At 40.9% G+C, this 26,041-nt stretch overlaps 1 protein-coding gene across 3 annotated transcripts in view; it reads right to left on the bottom strand.

Moving 5' to 3' along the window:
- Nucleotides 1-2,516: 2,516 nt before the first annotated feature.
- Nucleotides 2,517-26,041, bottom strand: part of TMEM35A (transmembrane protein 35A) — a 31,122-nt gene continuing 7,597 nt past the window's right edge. For 2 of the 3 annotated variants that reach the window (XM_066250075.1, XM_066250076.1), the window contains 3 exons: nucleotides 15,411-15,528; nucleotides 14,564-14,793; nucleotides 2,517-3,263 (listed from right to left, as the gene is read on the bottom strand). In XM_066250075.1, the coding sequence (XP_066106172.1) occupies nucleotides 2,859-3,263; nucleotides 14,564-14,793; nucleotides 15,411-15,495 (720 nt within the window). In that variant the 5' untranslated portion in view covers nucleotides 15,496-15,528 and the 3' untranslated portion in view covers nucleotides 2,517-2,858. The remainder of the gene's footprint in view (nucleotides 3,264-14,563; nucleotides 14,794-15,410; nucleotides 15,529-26,041) is intronic. The other variant, XM_066250074.1, reaches the window with a different exon arrangement.

The following is a 26,041-nucleotide window of genomic DNA, read 5'->3' as shown; positions in this document are numbered from 1 at the left end:
CCTGGCAGGGCGGGGCGCTCTGCTGAAGTCTGATTGGTTGGGTTTCTCTCAACGGCGCGAGGCGGCGCGCGCGCCGGCGCTGACGCACACCCAATTCCGTGTTGTCGCGTGCCCCGCCCGCGGGGGCCTCGGACGGACGCTGAGTGGGCCGTTGGGGGAGGAGCCGGTTGATTGGCTGGCGTTCCCGCAGCCCTACTGTTCGCTTTTGTCAGTTTGTGTGAAACAGAGTAACCATTGTCTGGATTCTTGAATTTACCAGATTAATTATTGTGATAGTTTTTCCCAGATAGGCCCCCTCCCCCCAATGTCGGGACTTGGTAGGAAAAAATGAAACTGCAAACTTCGCAGTAAAGACGGCCTTTCCTAGGCTGGGCAAGAGACGGGTAAAAGGGTCTTTGACCTCTAACGCCGTCTGTCACTTTCCCCACAGGTCGGAGGGGCTGAAAGGTAGGATCCACCCTCCTTTTACCGAGAATGCGTACGCCCGTGCCTTCCAGGAGTTGCTAAAAACGTGTCCCGAGCCTGATGTGGCGCCTTGCTCATAACTAGCCAGTCCACACACAAACCTTCCTAACTTTGAGGAGTGAGGCACCTTAAAGAAATTAGCTAAAACAGCAATAAGGGCTTAGTGTGAGACCCGAGCTTAGTCCCTAGTTTAATCTCTTACTAGAGTAGGAATCATAGAGAAAAGATATAAATTTGCCAGCTCTCACTGATTTTTTTGAATCCAAAACATACCTATAAACCGTAGGCAAAACTGTAGGAGGAAACTTTGCTGTCTTAGGGAGAGATGAAGAATCAAAGATTAAGTTGATGTATTTGGGAGACTACAGCAGAAATGACTACTTACCACATTTCATATTTGTATGGTTTTTGAGAGCACTTTTATGAAGTCTTATTTAATCATGTATGACAATTGAGTGTTCAATATTTTCATGATAGCTGCTCTTCCTTTTCTACGAAAACTATTTCTCGAGTCATTTATACTTTTGATCATTTTATAGACTCAGTTGTAAATTGGAAGGGATTTAAAGCCTTCAGTCCCCACCCCTTTTTTGTAGATAATGAAACTGGAGCGTTGAGTGGTGAAATAACTTGCCTAATGTGACACGACTGTGACACTGGACCTTGTGCCACTTTGTGGGAACATATAGTGAGAGACACTGGTTCACCCTTATTTAATGTACCTGCAGTTTTCTCTGAAATCATTCTTCTAACTTTCCTGAGCATCACCTAATGAAGCAGAATTCCCCAAACCTGGAAATTGCATTGAGATCCTAATTCTATAGCTTTCAATATTTTATGTGCTGACATCACAGAGGTGTGGAGTAACTTAAATGAGATTGGAAGGTTGGAAACCTCATTAGTATATTAAGTTATTATACTCCCCCTTCTATTTCTTCTCCTACCTCATCCACACCAAAATAAAACACAACACAACATAAATCTCTTGATATGCTTTCCAGATTTTCATTATTTGTCCCAACAGTTCCCTCCAAATTTTGAAAATTTTTATTTTGAAAGAATGAGAGAAAAAAGACAAGAGAGGTATCATTTAACAAGAACAATGACATTGAAGAAATACAATAGTTTTACTCCACACACACACACAACGACCCCACCCATTTCCCCACCCATTTCCCCACCCCTGTCACAATAGTATTAAAACCATCAAAGCACACCTAACAGGAGAAACATCAGTGTATAATGAGGAAAGCAAAATTTTCATACTGCCGGATCCAACTAACCCTTGTCAAATGTCCTTCCCTCAGTTAAACTCCACCCACCTGAATGGTAAATGTAGAGGAGACAACTTTGCAGGTAACTTAGATCTCTGCTTACCCCAGCAAAGTTCAGTGAAGATTCATTAGGAGCAGTGAATCTATTTGGCAAGGAAACACTGGGTACAGCTCTTCAGTCATATTTCAGGTGATTTAAGAAAACAGTTTGAGATTCACAGACTTTTATCAGGACTAATCCCTGTTCTCTCAACCACAACAGTGGATAAACTGCCCAAATCCTGCTTAGCACTGAGAGTAGTGGAAGTGAGGCAACTTTTGGCTTAAGAAAAAAATAAAAACAAGGTTACTGCTTCCATTTCAAACTGTGAGTAAAGACTTAGTAGGTTGGGTTTGGACAAAGACAAGGTGAAACTAACAAATTCATCATTTAAAGAATTAGATTATCTATTGACTGCATATATTCCTAATTTTGATTAAACTCAATTTGAAGTATTTCAAATTTAAACAACTGTTACAAGTTGAGGCTAATTAATTCTACATATAACTCAGTGCCTCAAAGTAGAGGAACTTTTTTCTTAAAGTGGTAGGTATAAGTTTTCAGCTTAGTCTATCAAGGGATTTCCCCATCCATGGGAACACCTCACTGTTTAATACCAAAAGTAAGATTCTTTTTAGAAGAGGTTTATTTTATTCTGTCTTCACTAGACTAAGTCTATAAAGGGGAGGATACTTATGCAGGATTAGTTCAAGATCAGTCTTCTCCGCATGTGCATGCACACATACACAGTAAATACATTTTCTCACACATACAATCTCACAGTCACATGCTTGCTGGAGTCTATCTCACAAAAACACTTCAATAGTTAGCCATATACATGTACATGCAGCAAGATGTGAGTTGCCCCAAGTGATTAAAGGTGGTGCACATATGTCTACGTGGGGAGGTCATTTTAGGGTATAGGTGTACACAAGCCAATAGGGCCATTCATTTGTAGATTTTGTATTTTTTCCTCTCCCCCAAGATAAATAAATAAAATAAAAAAATACCCGCTGACATCTTCCTGGGTATCATGGAGGCAACTGCCTGGAAGGTCTACTTTTTGCACTTCCACTTTCCTATGACAACTTCATTTTGCCCTGAGGGGCCTTCTCATATAAGGAGGGTTGCTCCTCAGCCTTTCCCTCATTTCCTACATTGCCCATGGGCAAGGGTTTCTTCTCAGAAGACCGGTCTTCAGGCTTGCGGGCAATCAGCAGGCGGCAGGTGAGTAGGATTCCAAACACCAGGGCATGGGCATAGCGTTTGAGAGGATCACCGACTAGCTGATGGAAGAAAAGAACAACCAACACCAGCAAGAGCAGGAAGAAGTTAGCCACATCTTTGGGACGTCCAGGCACAAGGGTCATGACAATGCCACAGGCCACTTCAAGAGCACCAATGCTTTTACGGAGGATAATGGAATTGATCCCCATTTTCTTCAGCAGAGGAAGGGCTCGGACATAGGTCTTGTAAGCACGTTTCTAGAGTGGAACACCATAAGAAAATCACTGCTTTAATTATGACTTTAACATTAGAACAAAGAAAACACAAGCAAGTCCCTCCTTCCCCACCATTCCCTTTCCACACCAGCCAAGGGTGTCCCATTTTTTAGTGTTCCCCTAAATAAAAGCCTAGTAATTAAGAAAAGGAAAAAAAAACAAGTAATCTGCTGAGATCCCTGTGATTTAAACCAGGTGTCCCCAAACTACGGCCCATGGGCCGCATGCGGCCCCCTGAGGCCATTTATCCGGCCCCCCACCGCACTTCCCGGAAGGGGCGCCTCTTTCATTGGTGGTCAGTGAGAGGAGCACTGTATGTGGCGGCTCTCCAACGGTCTGAGAGACAGTGAACTGGCCCCCTGTGTAAAAAGTTTGGGGACCCCTGATTAAACCTTAGTAACAGCGTAAGAGGTACAAGAATTTGGCTGTATTATTGGATTTTTTTTCTGATTGTAAATCATAAACATTAAGAATTTAAAGGAAATTTTATCAGTCCCAAATAAACTGGCACAGATTAGCCACATTCAGATTTTTTAGTGCCTGCCTTGTCCAAATGCAGATAGATATGAATATAAATATAAATAAATGAAACAAGGCAAAGCACAGTATGGTAAAGCCTCACTAATTTGGACTTCCCTAATTTGGAATCTGTGATAATTCAGAAACTTCAGCTGAGCTGGAGTTTATATTTGTGGAATCTGTAAAAAAGAAAAAAGAAAGTGTGTGCTAAGCAAGTAGAAAATTTAAAATGTGTGTAGATGTTAGCCCCTTGTGCATCTTTAAAATATAGTAAGACAAAAATCATTCTCAGGGTCATTGAGAAAAATTCCCAGGCCTTTTACAAGGCATTATGATTAGCCTGGTTCAAGTTCATTAATTCAACAAATATTTATTGAACACCTACTATGGATTATTCGATGGAGATATACAGATGGATAAGACAGGGTCAAGAAGCTCTTGGTCTAGTGGGGGGAAACAGATACATAAACAGCATTATAAAGCAGCATGGTTAGTGGTATATAATAGGTCTGCACAATGTCTAATTGTAGCCCAAAGGGAGACATCATAGGACAGAGGAAGGAGTCACTGGCTATATTACAAAATAATAGAATTATATTGACCTTAGAGTAATAGATAATCATAATTTGCACTATTCAGAGTGGCCTGATCCTCATTTCAAACTAAATTGATGAGATTTTATTAAGTGTCTTATTAGGTTGGTCCACTGATTGGTCTTCATTAAGTATCCATTAGTTCATTCAGTATTTATTGTCTCCTCATGCTAAGCACTGGACTAGGTACTCTGAATACAGATATCAATTATTATAGGCTCTGTCTTCCTGAAGATTGAGATTATAAGAGGAATAAAAGTTATGCAAATACATAATTGCAATAAATTAGTACAGGTACTGAATAAAATTATATAAGTGGGTACAGTGGAGGCGTACCAGTGGGGATGGTCAAGTATCCCTGGATGGAGACTGAGGAAAGCTAGAGTAGAATCTTCAAAGAAGAGCAGGTGTTTGCAAGACCAATAAGGGAAGTATATTGCAGGCAGGGGAAGCTGGCTAGATGAGCAAAGGCCCTGAAAAACAAATTAGACTGATGTGTTGTGAATACCGCCCCAGTTCAGCATAGGTTAGGGGAGGGAAGGGAGACATGACACAGGGGAGATAGATATGAATCAGATCACTAATGTGTTGTGGAGCTGGATTTTATCCTATAATCCAGGGGAAGCAACATAATTTGCTTTTAAGGAAGAAGCCTCTGGAAATAATATGCCGGATGGGTAGGGAGAGGTATGCCTGGAAGCAAGGAAACCAGGTGAGAGGCCTGGACTAGAGTAATGATAGAAAAGATAAAGGAAAGAGAACAGGGTCAAGAATACTTTGAATGCAAAATCAACAGAATTTCGTGTCTTATTGGATGTGGACACTGAAGGAAAGAGACATAAAAGAAAGATTCTCTGGTCTCTGGCTTGGGTGCCTCACTAGAAGTTTGGGAATGCACACAGGGGAACTGGTTGAGGGTGGCAGAAGGCAGTAAGGAATAAGAAATTCAATTTGGGTTTTTCTGAGTTGAAGTATCTCTAAGAAACCCAAGTGGAGATGTCTGGTAACCAGTTGGTGAGAAGAGTCTGGGGTAAAAATACAGAATGGATTGTTATCAGTATGCCCAGATAGAATATATATAATGGGAAAATTTGTATGACAGACATTTAAGAAATGGGGAGAGGAATTGTGTTCACAAAGTAAACAGAAGTAAGTATGGTCTGAAAAGTATATGAGGAAAACTAGCAGAGATAGGGTCTTGGAGGCCAAGAGGAGTTTTAGAAGAGATTAGTCAAATGAACATTCAGAAGTGAAATTGTTGGGTCATATGATAGTTCTATACCTAAGTTTTTTGAGCAGCCTCCATACTGTTTTCCATAGTGGCTGAACCAATTTACAATCCCACCAGCAGTATACAAGGGTTCCCTTTCTCCACATACTCACCAACAAAATTAAAACACTAATTTAAAAAGATATATGCAACCCATGTTCATTTACAGTAGCCAAGATATGGACGCAACCTACATATCCATCTATAGATGCATGGATAAAGAAGATCTCTCTCTCTCTCTCTCTTACAGACACACACACACACACACACACACACACTACAATGTTACACAACAATATAAAATAATGAAATCTTGCCATTTGAGGCAACATAGATGATGGACCTAGAGGGTACTGTACTAAGTTAAATAAGTCATAACGAAAGACAAATACCATATGATTTCACTTATATGTGATACAGAAACAGACACATAAATACGGAGAACAAACTGATGGTTGCCAGAGGGGAGGTAGTGGGGAGATGAATGAAAAAGGTAAAGGGGAGAAAGAGGTCCAAAGTTCTAGTTAAAAAATAACTTCTAGCCATGAGATATAGTGTATAGAACAGGGAATATAGTCAATAATGTTGTTAATAACTTTGTACAGTGACAGATGGTTAATAGACTTCTCATGGTGATCACATTGTAAGGTATTTAAGTGTAGAATCACTATGTTGTGCATCTGAAACTAATATTGTATTCCAACTATAACAATTTTTAAAAAATAAAAATAAAAAATAAAAAAGAGAATAGTCAGAAGCACCAGATGCAAGACAAGTATGGGCAGAAAGCCAACTTGACCTCTCAGAAGCACCAGGCACTTAGAAGAGTGTTTGGAACAAATGATAAGCCATTTCTCTTACTTCTGAACAAGAGAATGTACCCTTGTTTCCTTGCTTAATTGTCATGAGTGGCACAAGATAATCCTTTATGAGGACTGTTAAAAGATGGATGGTTCAGTGAACAAAGCATGGGTTTGGATTCAAACAGTCTTGGTTTCAAATCCTATCTCTGCCACTTTCTACTTGAGTGTACATAGGCAAATCATTTCATCTCCTTGAGCCTCACTTTCCTTAGCAGGGCTGCAACTAAGGTGAAATAAGTGAACCTATTTGCCTTGAGTACAAAATTTACTCAGTCCACTGAAGGCCCATGGTCAGGGCACATATGAGAAAGCAGTCGGTGAGCAACAAAGGTGTAGCAACAAAAAACTGATGATTGATGCTTCTCATCTCTCTCTGTTCCTGTTTGTCTGTCCCTATCTGTCCCTCTCTCTGACTGTCTCTCTGTCTGTGTAAAAAAAATTAAATAAATAATCTTTTTTTAAAAAAAAAAAAAGATAGAACTAAGTTTAGATAGGGTCTTGGCATTATAAGAAACCCTTTTTCTTTCTCCTGTGGAGTAAGATGAAACATCAAAAGTTTGCCAGTCCCATCAATATTCTGTCCGGGCCACCTCAGTTCTAACAATAGAAGGGGCATATGTCTTGCATCTATAGTAACAAGCTTTCTGAAGACTTTAATTGTTCTGATAGTAACAATAAAGAGAGTTGATGGAATGACTCTCTTAAAAGACTCTTGCAATTCACTTTGTTAGGGCTGTTTCCTTTCCATTGCAATGACCTAGACCCTGTAATCACAGTCTCCTTTTCAGGAAAGAAAGTAGGAAAGAGCAGGTTTCAACTCCCTTAATCAAAGGCAATCATCCAGCAACATCCTTGAACTGGGATTCCTAAAATAAGCTAAATTCCAATTTTCCTTTTGTCCCTAAATTGCATGTAGGAAATTACTAAGTATTTGATTTCCTCAGTTTCTTCTTTTGTAAATTAAAGCATTTTGGAGATTTAAGAATCATAACATCAATCAATGGCCAAAGGCACATATTTTATCATTAATGAACTACACAGTTAAAAATCCATAAGTTTGAGCCTGGTCTGTGGTGGTGCAGTGCCTACAGTGTTGACCCAGAGTGCTGAGGTGGTGGGTTCGGAACCCTGGGCTTGCCCAGTCAAGACACATATGATAAGCAATTAATAAATAACTAAAGTGAAGCAAGTATGAGTTGATACTTCTTGCCCACCCCTTCTGTAAAATCAATAAATAAAAAAATATTTTATTTAAAAAAAGAAGAAATCTATAAGTTTGCAAGCCAGTAATTAATGATAATAGTGTTGAATCAAGCAGGTCTATTCTTGTGGTATGAGGAAATGATTCAGACATGAGTCAGAAGCATATGGAGTCTTTCTTTAATCATGCCTTTTTTGTCATTTATTCTTCACAACACCCCAGGGTCTATGATCTCATATTAATGACATTAAACTTGAACAGCTCAAAACTGTCGAGTAATATTTATCTTTGATTACAATTAATAACAGACCCAAGCCAGATACCAGGATAAAATGGGAACAGGGGGCAAGTGGTTTGGTCCACTTTAGTTCACTTATGCCAATTAAGTAAAAGAAAAATTAATTTGGCTGACATATTGAATCATCCCATTTATATAATGGGCAGAAGCTATTAAAACTAACATATTGTAGAGTCCAGATACCAATTACCCTTGTAGAGATAGTAACTGGAAGGGGCCATGGCGGGTTTTCTGAGGTGCTAGTCATGTGCTGTTTCTTGATGTGAGTGCTGGTTATACAGGAGTGTCCTAAAAATTCCTTGCACTGTATACTTAATGTGCACATTTCGGTATGTATGTTATACTTCAATAAAATTTGCAGGGAATAAACTATATGAAAGCAGAAGAACAACAAAAAGAAAACACATACATATCATTAAATACTTCTCAAAGTCTATACAATGTACAAGACAAAGAGTGAACCTAATATAGACTATGGACTTAGTTAATAACAATGTATTGATATTGGTGCATCAATTGGAACAAATATACCACACTAATGTAAGATGTTAATAATAGTAGGAAATAGGAGGGAAGGGGGTATATGGAAACTACTTTCTGCTCAATTTTTCTCTAACCTATAACTTCCCTCCCCAAATTTAAGTTCATTAATTAAAAAAAAAAAACCTGACCAGGTGGCATTGCAGTGGATAGAGCATCTGACTGGCATGCGGAAGACCCAGGTTCGAAATCCCAAGGTCACCGGCTTGAGCGGAGGCTCACCAGCCTGAGTGGGGTCACTGGCTTGAGCATGGGATTATACACATGACCCCATGGTCGCTGGCTTGAGCCCAAAGGTCTCTGGCTTGAGCAAGGGGTCACTTGCTCTGCTGCAGCCCCCCTCCCTCCAGTCAAGGCACAAATGAGAAAGCAATCATTGAACAACTAAGGAGACTAAGGAGCTACAACAAAGAATTGATGCTTCTCATTTCTCTCCATTCCTGTCTGTCTGTCCCCATCTGTCCCTCTCTCTCTGTTATAAAAACAAACAAACAAACAACAACAACAAAAAACCCGGGAAACTCTGCCTGGTTGCTATCTCACACCATAAAGCCTACATAAGTGCTACAAAATGTACTGACTCAAGTATGACTTCCCTGAATCTTTGTGGGATAAAATGCCACATGTGAATCATAGATCATTTCTTCAATTCAATACAAGGCCACACATGTTTCATTGCCAAATATCCATATGAATGATAAATACCTTTTAAGCATTAAATATAATCTATACTATATAATAGCTATAATATATAATGGCTGTCATATAATGCTCACCTAAAGAAGCTGGGAAACTTGGTCTACTAAGGTGAATCCCTCCCCAATTGCATTTTGGGGCAAAAGAGTCTGACTTCTACTGTCAGTCAAAAGTCACTCTAGCCTGACCAGGCAGTGGCACAGTGGATAAAGCATCGGCCTAGGACACAGAGGACCCCAGTTCCAAACACTGAGGCCACCAGCTTGAGTGAGGGCTCATCCGGCTTAGCCTGGGCTCACCAGCATGAGTTCAAGGTCTCTGACTTGAGCGTGGGATCATAGACATGACACCAAAGTCATTGGCTTGAAGCCCAAGGTTGCTGGCTTGAGCAAGGGGTCACTGACTCGGCTGGAACCCCCCAGTCAAGGCACATTTGAGAAAGCAATCAATGAACAATTAAGGTGCCACAATGAAGAATTGATGCTTCTCATGTCTGTCCCTGTCTAGCTGTCTGTCTCTCTCTCTCACACACACACACAAAAGGTCACTCTAAAACAAGCATAGTTGGCCACCAACAGGCTACAAACTCCCTGGTATAAGTTTCAATACAGTTTAGCTTGGGAGGCCTAGCTGTGTGAACTAAGCAAAGTCACTTTACATCTCAGGGTCACCTTCCTCTCTGAGGGAATAAATGTACTATGCTACCTCAGAGAGCAGTCTAAGCATCAGTGAATTACTGTTTTATTGCCTAGTTGGAGAGCAATTAATGGCAGTGATTGGAAGCATAAAAGATTACCTATGAACATTAAATAAACTGCTCAAACATATCTGGAGTGCTTCCCCAGAGTTACATGAAAAGGAGGACACTTAACTATAGATAAACATATAAATGAAATCAACAAACCTTCCCTATGAGGGGATGAAAAGAAACCAGATTTGCCCTTCCTGAAAGCCAAAAATCCCTTCGCTTCATTGTGACAGGATTTGGGGTGTTTTCTTACTATTTCATATGTGGCCCCTGTGCTTACAGAATGAAACCTCTGCTATCAAGAGCTGAATATAGTCTGCCCTGTGGTGGTGCAGTGGATAAAGCATAGACCTGTAATGCTGAGGTCGCTGGTTCAGAACCCTCGACCTGCATAGTCAAGGCACACATGACAAGTAACAGCAGAGAGTTAATCCTTCCTGCTCCCCCACCCATTTTTCTCTCTTTCTTTGTCTCCTCTCTCTAAGAAATCAGTAAATAAAATCTTGGGGGGAAAAAAGAGCTGAATACCAATGTACAGCAAGTCACGCATTCACATTTTCCTCATCACTGCACAGGAAACTGTTTAGCAGCATTGGAAAGCGATCTCTCCCAATTTCAAATGAATTAATGAAGGCATTTAGTCAAGGGAGTAGTTGGTCATGTTGAATTCACATGGGATTTAGAATACTCTATAATGACAACTTGCTAAATCTGGAGGAGAGTTTGAGACAACATACACAAAATGGGCTATTCAAGAGAGGCACCTGGAAATTCTGCATGGGATCCAGTGTGCATTACCCAGCAGCAAGTGTGGTGTTTTCAATACTAGGTGAGGGCATAAAGTCTGTTCATCAGGGCAAAGGAAAATAATACCTTGCTCTTCTGAAATGCCTGATTTTAATCCCTTAAACTAATCTAAATGCTTGATTCCAATCCCTCAATTTAGTCAGAGATCCACTGCATAAAATAGAATCAATCCTCCTTACCACTTCACTAAGAGCATGTTTTGAACACCTATCATATGCAAACACTGTACCATATGCTTCCATATGTAATCTCTGTTAATATTTACAACAATCTTCTGAAGTAGGTATTATTATCATTTTACAGATGAGAAAACTGAGACAGTAAGAGTGTTAGGATTTGAACCCAAACCTGTATGATTCAAAGCCTGTACTTTTTCCACTAACTTCTCCTGGCTTTCCCAATAGAGAAAGGAAAGAAGTTCATGGTTGTTTGTCTGTTTGGTTTTTAGCAGGAATTCTTCAGAGAGATGATAACATCTAAGCATAGTACTACTAGTAGTTTTGAAACAAGAAAAAAAAAGTTGGCAGAAAAGGGGAAAAAAGTCTGAAATTGAAAGAATTGGTTTGAAAATAAAACAAAACATCAAGGTATGAATTGGGGCAGTTGAATTGATACGAAAAAGGAGAAATAAAATGCCAGATATTTTCAAGAATCAGTTGTAAGTTCTGACATCCAAAAAAAAAAAAAAAAGCAGTTGTCACCATTTAATGATCCCTCTATTGAGAGTACTGAGTCATGGCTTGGCTTCTAATCTCTGCTCCAGCAACAGTTTACCTTAAGATCTTGGATCAGATATCCATCAGTAAAAGAAGAATAGATAATAAAATGAATCTACCTCACAGAGACCTTTTATTATTTTTTTCATTGATTTGAGAGAGAGAGAGAGAGAGAGAGAGAGAGAGAGAGAGAGAAAGGAAGGGAAAGAGAGGGAGGAGGGAAGAAGAAAGAAACACCATGTCATTGTTCCACTTGGTTGTTCCATTTAGTTGTGCACTCATTGACTGCTTCTCATATGTGCCCTGACTGGGGGTTGAACCAATGACCTCAGCGTGCAGAGATGATGGTCTATCCACTGAGCCATTTGGCCATGGCTCACAGACATGTTTTAAAGAACAAATAATATTAAAATAACAACAGCAATACTTTGAGATGTTATAAGAAAAGCTACTGCAGTCAATACAAGACTAACTCCATCAATGCAGAGGAATCATTCCTAAATGGAAAACAGAAAATCCCAGATAATCTTCTCAACTGATGTAGGGTTGGGGTCCTGATTCTCCCTTCTAAGAATCAAGAAATAGCTCCTAAATTGCATAATTGAGAGTCAGAGAAATCCGAAGGGTGGTAACCAATCAAGACAGTGCCACAGTCACTCATTCATTCACCCATACATTCAACAAACATAAATTGAGCACCTTCTTTGTAGTAGAACTGAATTGTTCCCATTTCCTGTGGGTTCAAGAATAAAGCCGGACCAGCCCAGATACTATTCAGTGAGCCCTGTCCCAGACAGCCAACTCTAGTTTGGGGTGCAGTGCTCAATGCAGGAAGGGACCCTGGAAAGGGCAATCTAAATATCACCCTCGAGCTTCATACTATTATGAAGTCTACCTCCCAGCTAGATGTAGTTCTTCCATTCCCTCCGGAAGCCCCTAAGCACAGAAGTACAGAGTTGTGCGTACAAACACCCACCCACCCACACACAATGGTTCTGTACTGCTGTTAGATTAAACCTATTTAAGTATGTTCCTTTGTATAGTGTGAAATCTTCATATTTGTTTCTTCTTCTGCCTTTCTTTAGACTGCAATAGACAGCTCCGCTCTCTAGGAAGAAACCTACTGTAAACCCATTTGTGGCTGGTCCTCCTGTGAGCTCCTACCAAGCTAGTAGAAAGCTTCCCGGTGACTCCATCTTAGTTGGAGTGCCTGCAGAGCCTAACACTGTACTTAGAGTGCCGCTGAGGGGGCTGGAAGGCAGCAGAGCAGTATCCAGTGGACATCAGGTATATTGAAGAAGGGTACTGTGTCCCCAAGGAAAGGGAAAGCTTAAAAATACCTCAGATGCACATAAAAACATATACATATATGAAAAGTAAAAAAAGGAAGAGCACAATAATTTATTTATAATCTAGCACTGCATTACTACTGCCAAGACAGAAATGTAGTGGCATTTCTCCTCCACCCATCCCTCTGCTTTGGTGGCTTCTGCTACCCCACTTCTCCCTCGCTCTGCTCTCCAATGCAGGCTGCCTCGGAGACTCATTTTGACCTGATTTCCGTTCCATCTGGTCAAACAAGTTGGGAGGAGGGGAAAGAAGAAGAAATACATTAGGATTTGCTACTGGGACTAGATCTAGGTCCCTGGGTCCCCAGTCAGCCTCCCCCACCCCAGGGTGATCCTGGGGCGAGGGGGGATTTGGAAAGCACGGCTCAAACCCTGAGACGGAAGCCAGAGCCGCCTGCAAACGTTTTCTGAGCATCTACAATTGGCCGGTCTCCGTGCATTCGCAGCTCACGTTGAGGGTCACTGGAAAGCTCCGCAGTGGGCTCTAGGATAGCTCCGCATTCCGATCAACCTGTGGGGCTATTCCTCCTTGCCTCAGCCCTCAGTAGGAGTCCCTCTTACCCCTCTCCCTTCCCTTTCCTCCTCTAAGCTTCTTTCCTTCTTGACCTTGAGAGCCCCGAAAAGGGCTCCCTCCTATTACTGACAGTCTGGCAAAGAAAAAAAAAAGAAAGAAAAAAAAAGTGGGAAGCAGTTTATCTTCAGCTGGGGCGGAGAGATCGAGGCAAAGTGACAGGGCAAGAGGCGGGAGGCCGAGAAAGTGCTGGAAACATCCCCTGTCATCTCCTCACACTCCACAGCGGAGGAACAAGTCCTCTTCACGTCCCACCGGGGAGAAGAGCCCAGCGCCGAGGTTGCGGAGGAGACGATTTGGCCAGTCACCTCCTGTGGTTCTAACTCTGCAGAGAGAAAAGCCTGCAGAGGGCCTGGCCCTGAGCACCCAAAGGAGGCGGAGGGGGTTCCGTGCTATCGCAGGAGGGAGGAGGCAGACTTTGCCGATTGTGCACATTTAGCTCACCAACAAAACAAAATAAAACATCCAGCTGTCCGCTGAGAGAAGGGGAAGAAGCAAGCTCTTGGTGACCTTTATTTGGGCCAAGACTGCTTTGTCTCAAGGATACAGACACACGCCCATGCTGCTAGGTTAATACCATCTGCGCTCCGCCCGCGACGAGGGATACCTTTCCCGCCCCTAAAAATTGTTCGTTTTAGTAGCCCGTTCTCCCCCAGCCCTTTTCCTTCTTCCCCTTTGTTCTTCCCAAAGATAAATAAACTCTGCAGCTTGCTAAAACTCTTAGCTCCTAGGGAAAGAAGCCGACTTGCAGACCGGTTGCCCCGACTTCGGGTGTGCTGGGAGGCAGGCAGGGTTCCTGCCGGTGACAGGTGGTACGCGGGTCTCAGCCCCCCTACCGAATCACTTGGCGGTGGGGGGAGACCCTCCGGGCGACCCCTCCCCCCAACGGGCATTCAGCGGCTCCCGAACAGTTGCTCGAGGCATAGCCCACAAATGCAATCTCTGTCGTCCAGCTGCTTCTCCCGAGCTGCAAAGTTGTTGGGGAGACGGAAGGGTCCGGGTAGGGGTGGGGGTTAAGGGCATGGGACCCCGGGCTGGGAAAGAAAGAAGGGGAGATGTGTTCGCTGTCCCCTGGGGGTGCGCTCCTCACCACCCCGTTAGCTCCACTTACCATCTCATTGTAAGCATCCTTGCTGAGCCTTGGGGTCAACTTGATAGTCCCCATAAAAACAAAGAAGAGTCCCAGGGCCACCGAAAGGGCCACGACAGTTACGGTTCTGGGGGATGCCATGGAGTGACCGAGGAAGGTCCGAACTTCTCTGCTTTGCGCACCCTGTGAGTCTAGAGCACTGGCAGCGGGTACGGAGCAGGCGAGAGGGACGCTGCGGAGGCAGCAGGCAGCTAGAATGACAAAGGGAGAGGAGGGAGCTCGAGAGAAAAATTGAGAGATTGAGATTCTACCTCTCTCACTACAACAATCGCTGGGTCCTAATGCCCTACGCCGCCTCTTCTCTGGCCAAAAGCCCAGTCTCGAAGTTAAAAGAAGCTCTAAAAGGAGATGGAAAATTCAAGCCCTAAATGCGAAAAAGGTACTTTAGGCTCCGGGCTCAGTCCCTGAGCTGCCTCTACACTGAGGATTAGGGACGTCTTCATTTCTGCCACATCCCACTAGTTATATCTCTGTAGTCCTCAAATGACCACTCTCTTTTTTTCAATCTCTCTCATTTTATCCCTTTCCTGTCCCTCAGTCAAATCCGTACTGTTTTCTGCAGTGGATAGCGCTCAAGGATTAAACTGCAAAATTGTCAGGTTTGATTGCTGCCAAGGGAAGGCTTTCTCTTTATCTTCCTCTAAAACCTTTCATGGCTTCAGCTGCCCAGAAATTGAATTCTGGTTTAACTCCGGAATTTTAAGCTGCGCATTAAAGACCCTCAGCCTATCTGCCAATAGCCCCCACTGCCAAGCGCCACCTTTCCCCTCCTATCTCCTCACGCCCCACAGAGCCTGACCTTTCCCACCTCCACCATATTCCCCTTTCCCAGGGCTCTTCACTAACATTTCACATTTTCTTCCAGCTCCTCCATGAAGCCTTCCCTGATCCATTTCCAGTCGGATTTCATTTCTTCTTCTGATTTCCTGTAATAATAACCAAAATTTATCGACCATTTACTAAGTGCTAGATGCTGCCCTGGTATTAACGAAGTTATCCTTATATCAATACTGTGAGCTAGGAATGAGCTCTCATTTTATGTACGGAATATTGAAGGATAGGGAAGTGAAGTAAGTAACTTGCCCAAGAGTGTAAGCTAATAAGTAGGGAGCCAGAATTCAAACCCAGGCAGTCAGTTCCAGAGTCTGGATTCTTAAACATCGTTCTACTGCTTCTTGGTATAATATTTTACATCATTAGTATGGCACTTACCTGATGCTGATTAGCACTGTAATTACACACACACACACACACACACACACACACACACACTTTTTTGAACGGCAGTGTTCATTAAGGAAGAGAGAACAGTCTGGACTCAAACTCAGAAGGCAAAATTTAAATCCTAGCTCTGCCATTAACTCTGTGAACTTGTATAAATCACTTAGCTGAGCCTCCATTTCCACATTTATAAAATATGGATGAAAATTCTGCCTCAAAGGTTTGCTGTAAGAATTCCATGTAAATCAATTGCCTAGTAAGTGTCTAACATAAGATTCCTTAATGGCTGTTGTTCTCTTTTTGCTTCTTCTGCCTTCAAAACCTACTCCACAATTAGTTTAGATTATAAGCATTTAAAAGGAAGGAACGACTTCTATATATCCCCCATAGCATCTATGAAACAACACCTTTGTGCAACAGATCTTAATACATCTTTGTTGGGGAAAAAATTGATGAATTTAAATGCAAATATTCCTGGGAGCGGTAACACATTAAGATTCAGTGATCATTTGCATATTATGGTGGAAGAATTTCAGACTCTTTTATGATTATAATGAAACCTATAAATTACTGAGTGCATACAAAGTGGATACAAATGAGTTAGACACTGTAGGAATACACAGATAAATGAGTCATTGACCCTGTTCCCAATGGGCTTGTGGTATAAGAGAGAATAGGCTTTATTAGGGAGGAGAGTATTTATACATACAAGAAAAACTGGAAAGAATAAACCAAAATGAAATGTTTGTCTTTATCATTTGTCTTCCAAATATCTTACATTGAATATGGCAGTAAAATGGGCACTTAGGGAAGCCCATTCATATAGTTAAGCAACTGATCGAAATGTATATATATACTATTTTCTTTCTCAACTTACATGATAATGGGAATAATGCTATTCATTATCAAATGTATAAAATACTGAACAATAAATAAAAAATAATTTATAATCCCAACCTGGAGAGATAAACATTGTTAACATTTTGGTCAATATTTTAATTGACCTTTTTCTTAAGCACCTCTTTATGTACAAAATAGATGTGAATTAATCTTTCAAAATCTGACCCTACTGTAGGTTTAGTTTTATATCCTGCTTTGTTTCACTTGTTGGCATTTTTTTTGCATCATTAAACTGTCTTGAAAAGCACAATCTTTTAAAAATGATTGTATAATACTTCAGCATCAGTTGAATGTACTATAACTCATTTAACTGTTGTTATTGCTAGATATTGATGCTGTTTTCATGACTGTTGCTTATGCAAGTGAAGATGTGATGCATATCCTTGTATGTATATATATCTTTTTTCTGAATTCCTGAATTTTTTCCTTAGGATAAATTTTAGAGGTCAAATGGGTCCAAATTAACAACTTTTCATTTTATCTATATCTATGAAATATATAATATAATATAATTAATATAATATAACAGAGTATAATATAATATAATATAATATAATATAATATAATATAATATAATGCTAACATTTACTTATTACTTAGAAGATGCCAGACACTATGCTCAGTGACTTGTATATATTGTGAGATTAGTACTGTTAATTCTCTCCATTTTATAAATGAGAAAAGGAATGCCCTGAATCCAGATCAGGGCTGCCACCTTTTGGGGTATTCAACTTAATCCTATTGTTTATTAGTATACTGTAGCACCTTTAGTTCATTTAGGAGATATGAATGTTTATGCAGTAGCACAGTGGATAGAGCATTGGCTTAGGATGCTGAGGACCCAGGATAAAAAACCCCAAGGTTGCTGGCTTGAGCATGAGTTCACCAGCTTGAGCGTGGGTTTGTTGGTTTGAGTATGGGATCATAGATATGACCACATGGTCACTAGCTTGAACCCAAGGTCTCTGGCTTGAGCCCAAGTTTGCTAGCTTGAGCAAGGGGTCACTGGCTCTGCTGAAGCCCCACCCCCCGCCCCCTATCAAGGCACATATAAGAAAGCAATCAATGAACATCTATGACGCAACAAAGAATTGATGCTTCTCATCTCTCTCCCTTCTTGTCTGTCTCTCTCTCTCTTGCTCACTCGCTAAGAGAGAGTAAGAGAGAGAGAGAGTGAGTGAGTGAGAGAGAGATGAATGTTTAAAAGACTCAATGCATATTACTCATATGCTGTCTAGAAAGAAAATTTAACCTCCCATCAGCAGTATAGAAGTGTGTGCCCTTCACCACATCAGATCTGCATGGAGAATTTAATTTTTCATCTTCACCAATTTCATTCATTTAAAAATTTCTATGTCATAAAATATTAATGTTAGAACATTTTTTCATATATTTATTAGTTGTATGTATCTCTTCTGTTTATGTTCCTTTCTACTTTTATTTTGAGTATTGGTGTTTTTGATTGATTCCTAAGAGCTCTTTATATCATACTGACATAAGTCAAGTTTTAAATATTTTTCCCAGTCTGTGTTTGCCAATAAATTTGACAGAGTCAACTTTAGCAATACCTTTATGATTTTCCCATTGCTTTTATGCTTAGAAAGTTTTTCCCAATCTCAAGATTAAACATTTGCCTATATTTTCTTAAAGCTGTTGTATGTTTTTTTTTTTTAATTTAACACTGATGACTAATTCAATACTCATTGGTTTGTGTTGCTTCTTTTACTGTGTATCAGTTGCTTAGCTTTTTTCTAGGTCAGTCTCAAGGCCTTGTTTTCTGTCCAATTGATTTCTTTGTTGATTCTTGTGAAAACACTATAATGTTTTAGATATTATAATATATATATATATATATATATATATATATATATATATATATATCTTGTAAACCAGGTTTCCCATCATTATTATTATACTTTTTCAAAAATGATTTGCCATTCTCCCTTATTTATTTTTTAGGTGAACTTTAGAATCACTTTATCAAGGTAAAATAAGTTTAAATTTTGACTGGATTTAATTTAACATGTAATTAATTTTTAAGAGTTGATTTCTTATAAAATACAGCTTTCCCATTCAGAAATATGTTATTAATTTCCATTTATTCAAATCTTGGTTGCAGAGAGATATACAAATATCCTTGGGTGTTTTTTTTTCTTTGTATAGCCTGTTCATTTTTTTAAAATTAAAGTTATTCCTAAGAATTTTATGCTATTTTCCTTTCATCACGAATTCTTTTCTATTATATCTCTAACTGGTTGTTGCTGGCTTACAGGAAAATTATTGACTGGTATTCAGCCACTTCACTGAACTCTTTTCTGAACTCTCTTGTTAAATCTATGGGTGTTTCAATTGATTCCTTTGGGTGTTCTCTGGACAGAAAACTGAATCCGTTGCAAATAATGATGATTTTGTCTCCTTTCCAATAGTTCTACCACATTTCTTTTTCCACATCTTACTGTATTAGCTACAGGCCAACTTTTAACATTTGCCTGGCTTGAGGCAAGAGTACAAATGGAAGCCCACTTGCCACACTGTCATAGAACCATGAATTGGAACACAAAGAGAAGCTAGAAAGCCAATGTTTGTTACTACTGAGAAACAATCATTGTTATGGAAGAATCTATTGCTATTGAGAGAGGAAGAACTTGACAAATCAATTTGTCTTTTTTCTTACTAGGCAATTCTGTTTAAATTTCCCCCTGCACATCAAAGCAGTGCTTGACATCGGCAGCAGCATAATTCACAAACCTTCATGGTATCTGTATGAATTTGTCTCTTGTTTTAAGTACATAGGGCAAGAGATATAAAGTGTTCTCCTTATGGTTGAATGATGTTAATCATGAGAGCAGAGGTTTAGGATTATGTGTTGTGTGCTGGATCCTGAGTGACATGAGTGCACGTCTTCTTTTTTTTTTTATGTTTCCTTTTTATTTTATTTAGTTAGTTAGTTAGTTATTTTTCAGAGACAGAGAGAGAGTCAGAGAGAAGGATAGACATGGACAGACAGGAACGGAGAGAGATGAGAAGCATCAATCATCAGTTTTTCATTGCAACACCTTAGTTGTTCAGTGATTGCTTTCTCATATGTGCCTTGACCATGGGCCTTCAGCAGACCGAGTAACCCCTTGCTCAAGCTAGCGAACTTGGGTCCAAGCTGGTGAGCTTTGCTCAAACCAGATGAGCCTGCACTCAAACTGGCAACCTCTGGGTCTCGAACCTGGGTCTTCTGCATCCCAGTCCGACGCTCTATCCACTGTGACACTGCCTGGTCAGGCATGTCTTCTTTAATAAACTTATTTTGTATAGTTGGAATTTGAGGGATCCTTTAAAGCATGGGTCCCAGAGCAGAAAACCCTTCTTGCCTAGGTGTTAACAATACAATTGGTGTCTGACTGGTAGTAGTATAGTGGATAGAGCGTCAACCTAGGATGCTGAGGTTCCAGGTTTAAAACCCTGAGGTTGCCAGCATGAGCGTGGGCTCAACCCACTTGAGCATAGGTTCACCAACTTGAATGTGAGATTATTGGCTTGAGTGGGATCATGTTGATAATCCCATGGTCACTGGCTTGAGCTCAAAGGTTACTGGCTTAAAGCCCAAGGTCATTAGCTTGAGCAAGGGGTCACTGGCTTGGCTGGAGCCCCCCCACATCAAGGCACGTATGAGAAGCAATCAATGAACAACTATGGCTCTGGCCAGTTGGCTCAGTTGTAGAGCATCGGCCCAGCATGTGGAAGTCCTGGGTTCGATTCCTGGCCAGGGCACACAGGAGAAGTACCCATCTGCTTCTCCACCCTTTCCCCTCTCCTTTCTCTCTCTCTCTCTCTCTCTCTCTCTCTCTCTCTCTCTCTTCCCCTCCTTCAGCAAAGGCTCCATTGGAACAAAGTTGGCCCGGACACTGAGAATGGCTCCATGGCCTCTGCCTCAGGCACTAGAATGGCTCTGGTTGCAATGGAGCAACGTCCCAGATGGGCAGAACATCACCCACTGGTGGGCGTGCAGGGTGGATCCCGGTAGGGCACATGTAGGAGTCTGTCTCTCTGCCTTCCTGCTTCTCACTTCAGAAAAATACAAAAAAAAAGTTAAAAAGAGAAAAAAAAAAAGAAAAAAAGAAAAAAAAAATGAACAGTTATGGTGCCACAACTATGAGTTGATGATGTTTTTCATCTCTCTTCCTCTCCTTTCCTCTGTCTCTCTGTCTCTCTAAAAAAACAAAAACAAACAAAAAAATGGTTGCTCAGAACACTACTAAGCACTTTTAAATGGCAGCAGTATAGTTTTGTCTTTGACTCTAGTAAAAGAGCAATTTCATCCAATAGAGTTCCCTTCAGCAAGTGAGGTAAGTTACCTGCTGACTCTTTCCTTCACCTGTCTTTCTTTGTACCTGCTCCTGTCACTCCTTATTTTCTGGGATTCCTCCATCCAACCCAGTTCTTCCTCCTACTCATCTCAAGAGTTCAAGATTCTACTAGGGTAAAGGGGAACCCTTGTGCTTCCGGACCTTCAGGGTTCACCCCTGGATCCTGCAGCTCCTGCATCCAACCTGTCACTGAGTGGTGTGCGCATGTGTGAGGGCAGTGAGGGGTGGTGTGGATGCTTGTGATATTGATGCTTTTGTTTGTAGCCACCAGGCTCAGACCACATGCTGGGACCATCCCAAGATGACCGAGTTATACCAAACCCTGGGTAAGAATGAGAGGTTCCCATAGAGGGTGGGGATTCAGCTGCCTTTGTTCTATAAGAACAGAAGGGACTCCCATTTGATAAGCAGGTGGGCATGAAAGTGAGTGCCTTGTTTTTCCTCTAGTTGCCTCCTCTCAGTTTCCATCTGAACCTCCCTCACCTGGAGGCTCTACATTCCCCCTGGACCAGGGGTACCCAAACTTTTTACACAGAGGGCCAGTTCACTGTCCCTCAGACCGTTGGAGGGCCGGACTATAAAAAAAAAAAAACTATGAACAAATCCCTATGCACACTGTATATATCTTATTTTACAGTAAAAAAAAACAAAACAGGAACAAATACAATATTTAAAGTAAAGAACAAGTAAATTTAAATCAACAAACTGACCAGTATTTCAATGGGAACTATGCTCCTGTCACTGACCACCAATGAAAGAGGTGCCCCTTCCGGAAGTGCAGTGGGGGCCGGATAAATGGCCTCAGGGGGCCGCATGCAGCCTGCGGGCCATAGTTTGGGGACCCCTGCCCTAGACCATTCTATAATCACATTAGGGGATTATGCTTATAGATATGAACCAGATCTGCTTTGAAAGACATTGTCCAGGAAGTAGTGAATGTGACTCTCATGTGTCTTATATTTGGCTACTACCAGATTCACCATGAGATTGCAAGTTTTATCTTTATTTGGCTCTGGAGGTAAAATAGAATACTAGATTTTTAAACTTGACTTGAAACTGAACTGAGATCTAATACCTAGTCTTTACAAAGAAGTGGCCCTCTTTGATATCTCTTAGGGCTTGAGAAATTCTGTTCTCAATACATCTCTTTTCTTACATCCTTCCTACCACTTGGGTGTTTGAAGGTTTTTGCTTCAACTTTAAAGGTCTCTGAGTGGTTTATGCACCAGGGGTCACAAACTCACATGCCTACAGAGGGTGAAGAGTTAACATAAGACATTAGGCAACAGACATTAGGGTTATTTTTTTGTATTGTGAACTCTACATACTCTAGAAATTTAACAGCTGATGAAGCCACCAGGTACAGTGAAGACCATCTTTCATTCTTCAACATTTCTCAAAATGTGGTCTGAAAACCCAAAGTGATCTATTATTTCCTCAGGGTCCTTTGTGGGCTGATCTCTTAGAATATAAATGTTACTTTGTTTTTGGTTTGCTTTTACTTGGTGTCTTATCCAAAGAAGCATCATTTCCCCCATCTGTTATGGGAGGTTTGCAAGATAGATGTTCTGTAGAGTCATTTGCTTTATCATAGTGGTCCTTATTGATCTCGAGATCCAGAGCAGAGTGGGTACGCTACTCACATCTTCTTTAAGGTCAGAGCCTCATGACTTGCTCTGTTTGCTGAAAAGGGCTGCCTTAATTTTATTACTAGCCACCATCTAGTGAGCGATCACTCTGTGCTAGGCATTGTACAATTTTATTGCATCGAATACACCAGCCTATTCAATCCTTAAGACAGCCCTATTAAATAAGTCCGATAGGTTCTATTATTTTGCCAATTTTTACAGATGGGAAAATTGAGGATCTGAGAGGAAAAGTCATATGCCCAAGGTCATCTCACAAGTGACAGAGCCAGAAATGGAGTCTGCACAACAGCAGAGCCTTTTTGACAATTATTGATTTTTAACCTTGTCTGATGTCAGAATCACCTGCAAATTTGTTTTTAAGGCACATAAGCAGGACCCATCTGCAGAGATTCTGATTTAATTGGTCTGGAAGGGGTGTCCCCAGTCCTTGTATTTTTAAAAAGCTTTCCAACTGCTTCTAATCTGCAGCCACACTAATAAACACTGCAGTCTGTTGCCTCAAAATTCAGTGACCTCAGCTGTAGTTCACGGAAATACTAGGCACATGGTGGGAAATGAGTGTAAAGTGAAAAGAGAAACAAGGTTACGGCGGGATGAGTGTTAAATTCAACTTATGCCTCTCTGTCTACTGAAGGCAACACATGTTCTTTTAAAGGTAGGTGTGAATAGCAAGCTCTGAGAAGAGTTTGCACAGTAATGGCCCTTTCCTCAGCTTCACAAGTAGTGTTAATCGAGACCCTACATGGCATCAGACTGAATGTGTCAGTTATATCATAACCCCAACTGACAAGTAGCGACTCAGCGAATACTGCTCTTCAACTTAAACTCTGAGCTGCTTCCAAAAGAAAACCAAGAACATACGATACATGCATCAGCTTTTTGTAGCTGTCAGGACTAAGTTGGAATCCGAACCTAACCCAGATATGTCCAGCTCTTTCTAGATATATTATGTTCTGTGAGCACCGTCTATGTGCTGTGTTCTCTCCCACAGCGGAGTCTCTAGCCAGTTGTCAGGTCTTCCTGGGGAGGCGAAGGCAGCGACTGAAACCTGCACATCAGAACTTCCCCATGATCCCTGAGCACTGAGCCATGAGGAGAGAGCAAGCCCACTGTCCTTCATTGTAACTGTAGCCTCTTTTCCCTTGACTGGAGGCTATGGAGTACAGAGTGAATGTCCTCTATTCCAGCAACATCAGCATCACCTGGGAACACATTAGAAATGCACATTTTAGGCCCTACCCTAGACCCATTGAATCAGAAACTCTGGGGATGGGACCCAATAATCTATTTTAACAAGCCCTCTGGAACTTTGCTGCACACTAAAATTTGAGAACTTCTGTTTAAAAATTCAAAGAATAAAAATAGAGATGCAGGCAGGCATCAGACAGCTGGATTCAAGTTCTGGTTCCACCACTTACTATGTGACCTCGAACAAGCTACTGATCCCTCTCTAAGTCTCAGTTACCTCATCTGTAAAATACGGCTACCAATTTTCTCATTTGTAAAATAGGTACTTACATGGGATAATGCACATAGAGCACTGATGAGCACAGTCCAAGGCACAGAGTAAGGATTCAATACAGGTTGAATCTATATTATTAATATACGGGCTATTCTGAATAGTAACTTTCATTTCCAATGTCATTGAATTCCTTTGGAAAAGAGACTAATTATAAAGTCAGAAACCAAATAGTGTCTTAAACAACCCATTGGGTATGGGGCAGAAAGTATTTCATCTACCAGTTTCTTCATTCACATAATTGTTGAACATTAAGGGGAGGGCACCCTAAAAGCAATCTAGTTCTATCATCCATTCAAAGTAATAATGGCTCTTAAAAAATACAAGTGTGTAGCATCAGGAAAGAAAGTAGAGAGGAGCGGTTGAGGATGGTGACTTGGAGAGGACTGAAATTACAGCCTCTTGGTAGAAGTGGTACCCTTAATGCTGAGTCTAGGCACGAAGCCAAAGTTCCTGTATTGATGGCACTGCTGTGCAGAGCAGGAAATGGGATCGTTTTCCCCCTGTTATTTCTCTACATCTAGCTCTGACGGATGAGCAGCCACTGTTGGAATGCTATTGACATTGATTGCAAATTTTAACACTATAAATAGGAAAGGTTAAGGACCTTATTAAGTGAGAAAATGAACATCAGCACCAGCCATGTAAACCTGAGGAAGTAAATATCTGTTACCCTAGAAATCAGAACGTAAAGGTAGATAGGTAGTTTGGTTATAGTTTTCAGGGTAATTTCTCCTACGTACAATATGTTAACTCATTTTCCACATGCCCACTGGACTTTCACTCCAGGTTCCACTATCATCTCCCCTTCCAGGAAGACCTCCTTTCTGACTTTCCTATTTTTAAGTGCCCGTGCCATTCTCCTAAGTACTATTGTCCAAATTCTTGATGTTTATCATGACCTGAAGGGCCCCAAAAGTAATATGCATCTCCAAACCTAAGAGATACAGTTTAGAAAATATTAGACACATAAATCAGAAAATGATAGATGCTTTAATTGAAAAAAATTTTTTAAAGCTCACAGTGGGTGAAACGAGCCCTCTGTAACTCTTCCGCGAAGTGACTTCTTGTAAATATAATTTGTATATATGCTGCAGATGAAATTAAGATGCTTTCCAGTATCTCACCTGGGAGCTACCAACCTAGAATATAATTCATGTTAGATGAGCTGTTACCTTGGCAACTGTAACATGTAATGAGCATAGGAGGCAGGTGATATTGTAATGACAGAAGATTCTGGTAACTAGTTAGAAATGGTGGAAAAAAAGAACATGGGAGAGTCAATGTTTATCCAGTACTGTTCAAGTAACAGGAACACTGGTCTGATAGATGTGTTACAAATAACACAGTCGAAGAGCCCTCAAAACCATTGCGCTCCATATGTTCATATTTCAAGTGACCTTCTGATTGCTAGTTGGCTATCTCAGGTACGTTAATAGCTGGAAGGTATAACCTCAGATAAGAGAGGAAAATGTTTCAGTCACTAGGAACTGTATTCTTCACTGGTATTTGGCTTATAAGCCAGTCTCCCTATAAATCCTCTTACAGTAAATTAGTTCCTAAGACTCTAAATCATTTCCATGGGAAATGATAAAATCTAGTTCTCAGTTGCATAGTCTGGACTATGGGGCTTTCACCAAGTTTTATCAATTCACATTTTTTCCTGACATTTTACTTTGTTTTTTGTTTGTTTGTTTTTTGAAAGAGACAGAGAGAGAGAGTCAGAGAGAGGGACAGATAGGGACAGACAGAAAGGGAGAGAGATGAGAAGCATTAATTCCTCATTGCAGCA

Source organism: Saccopteryx bilineata, chromosome X, assembly GCF_036850765.1.
Source record: "Saccopteryx bilineata isolate mSacBil1 chromosome X, mSacBil1_pri_phased_curated, whole genome shotgun sequence".
NCBI lineage: Eukaryota > Metazoa > Chordata > Mammalia > Chiroptera > Emballonuridae > Saccopteryx > Saccopteryx bilineata.
Note: the sequence above shows the minus strand (reverse complement) of the source record. Positions and strands in the feature narration are given on the sequence as shown.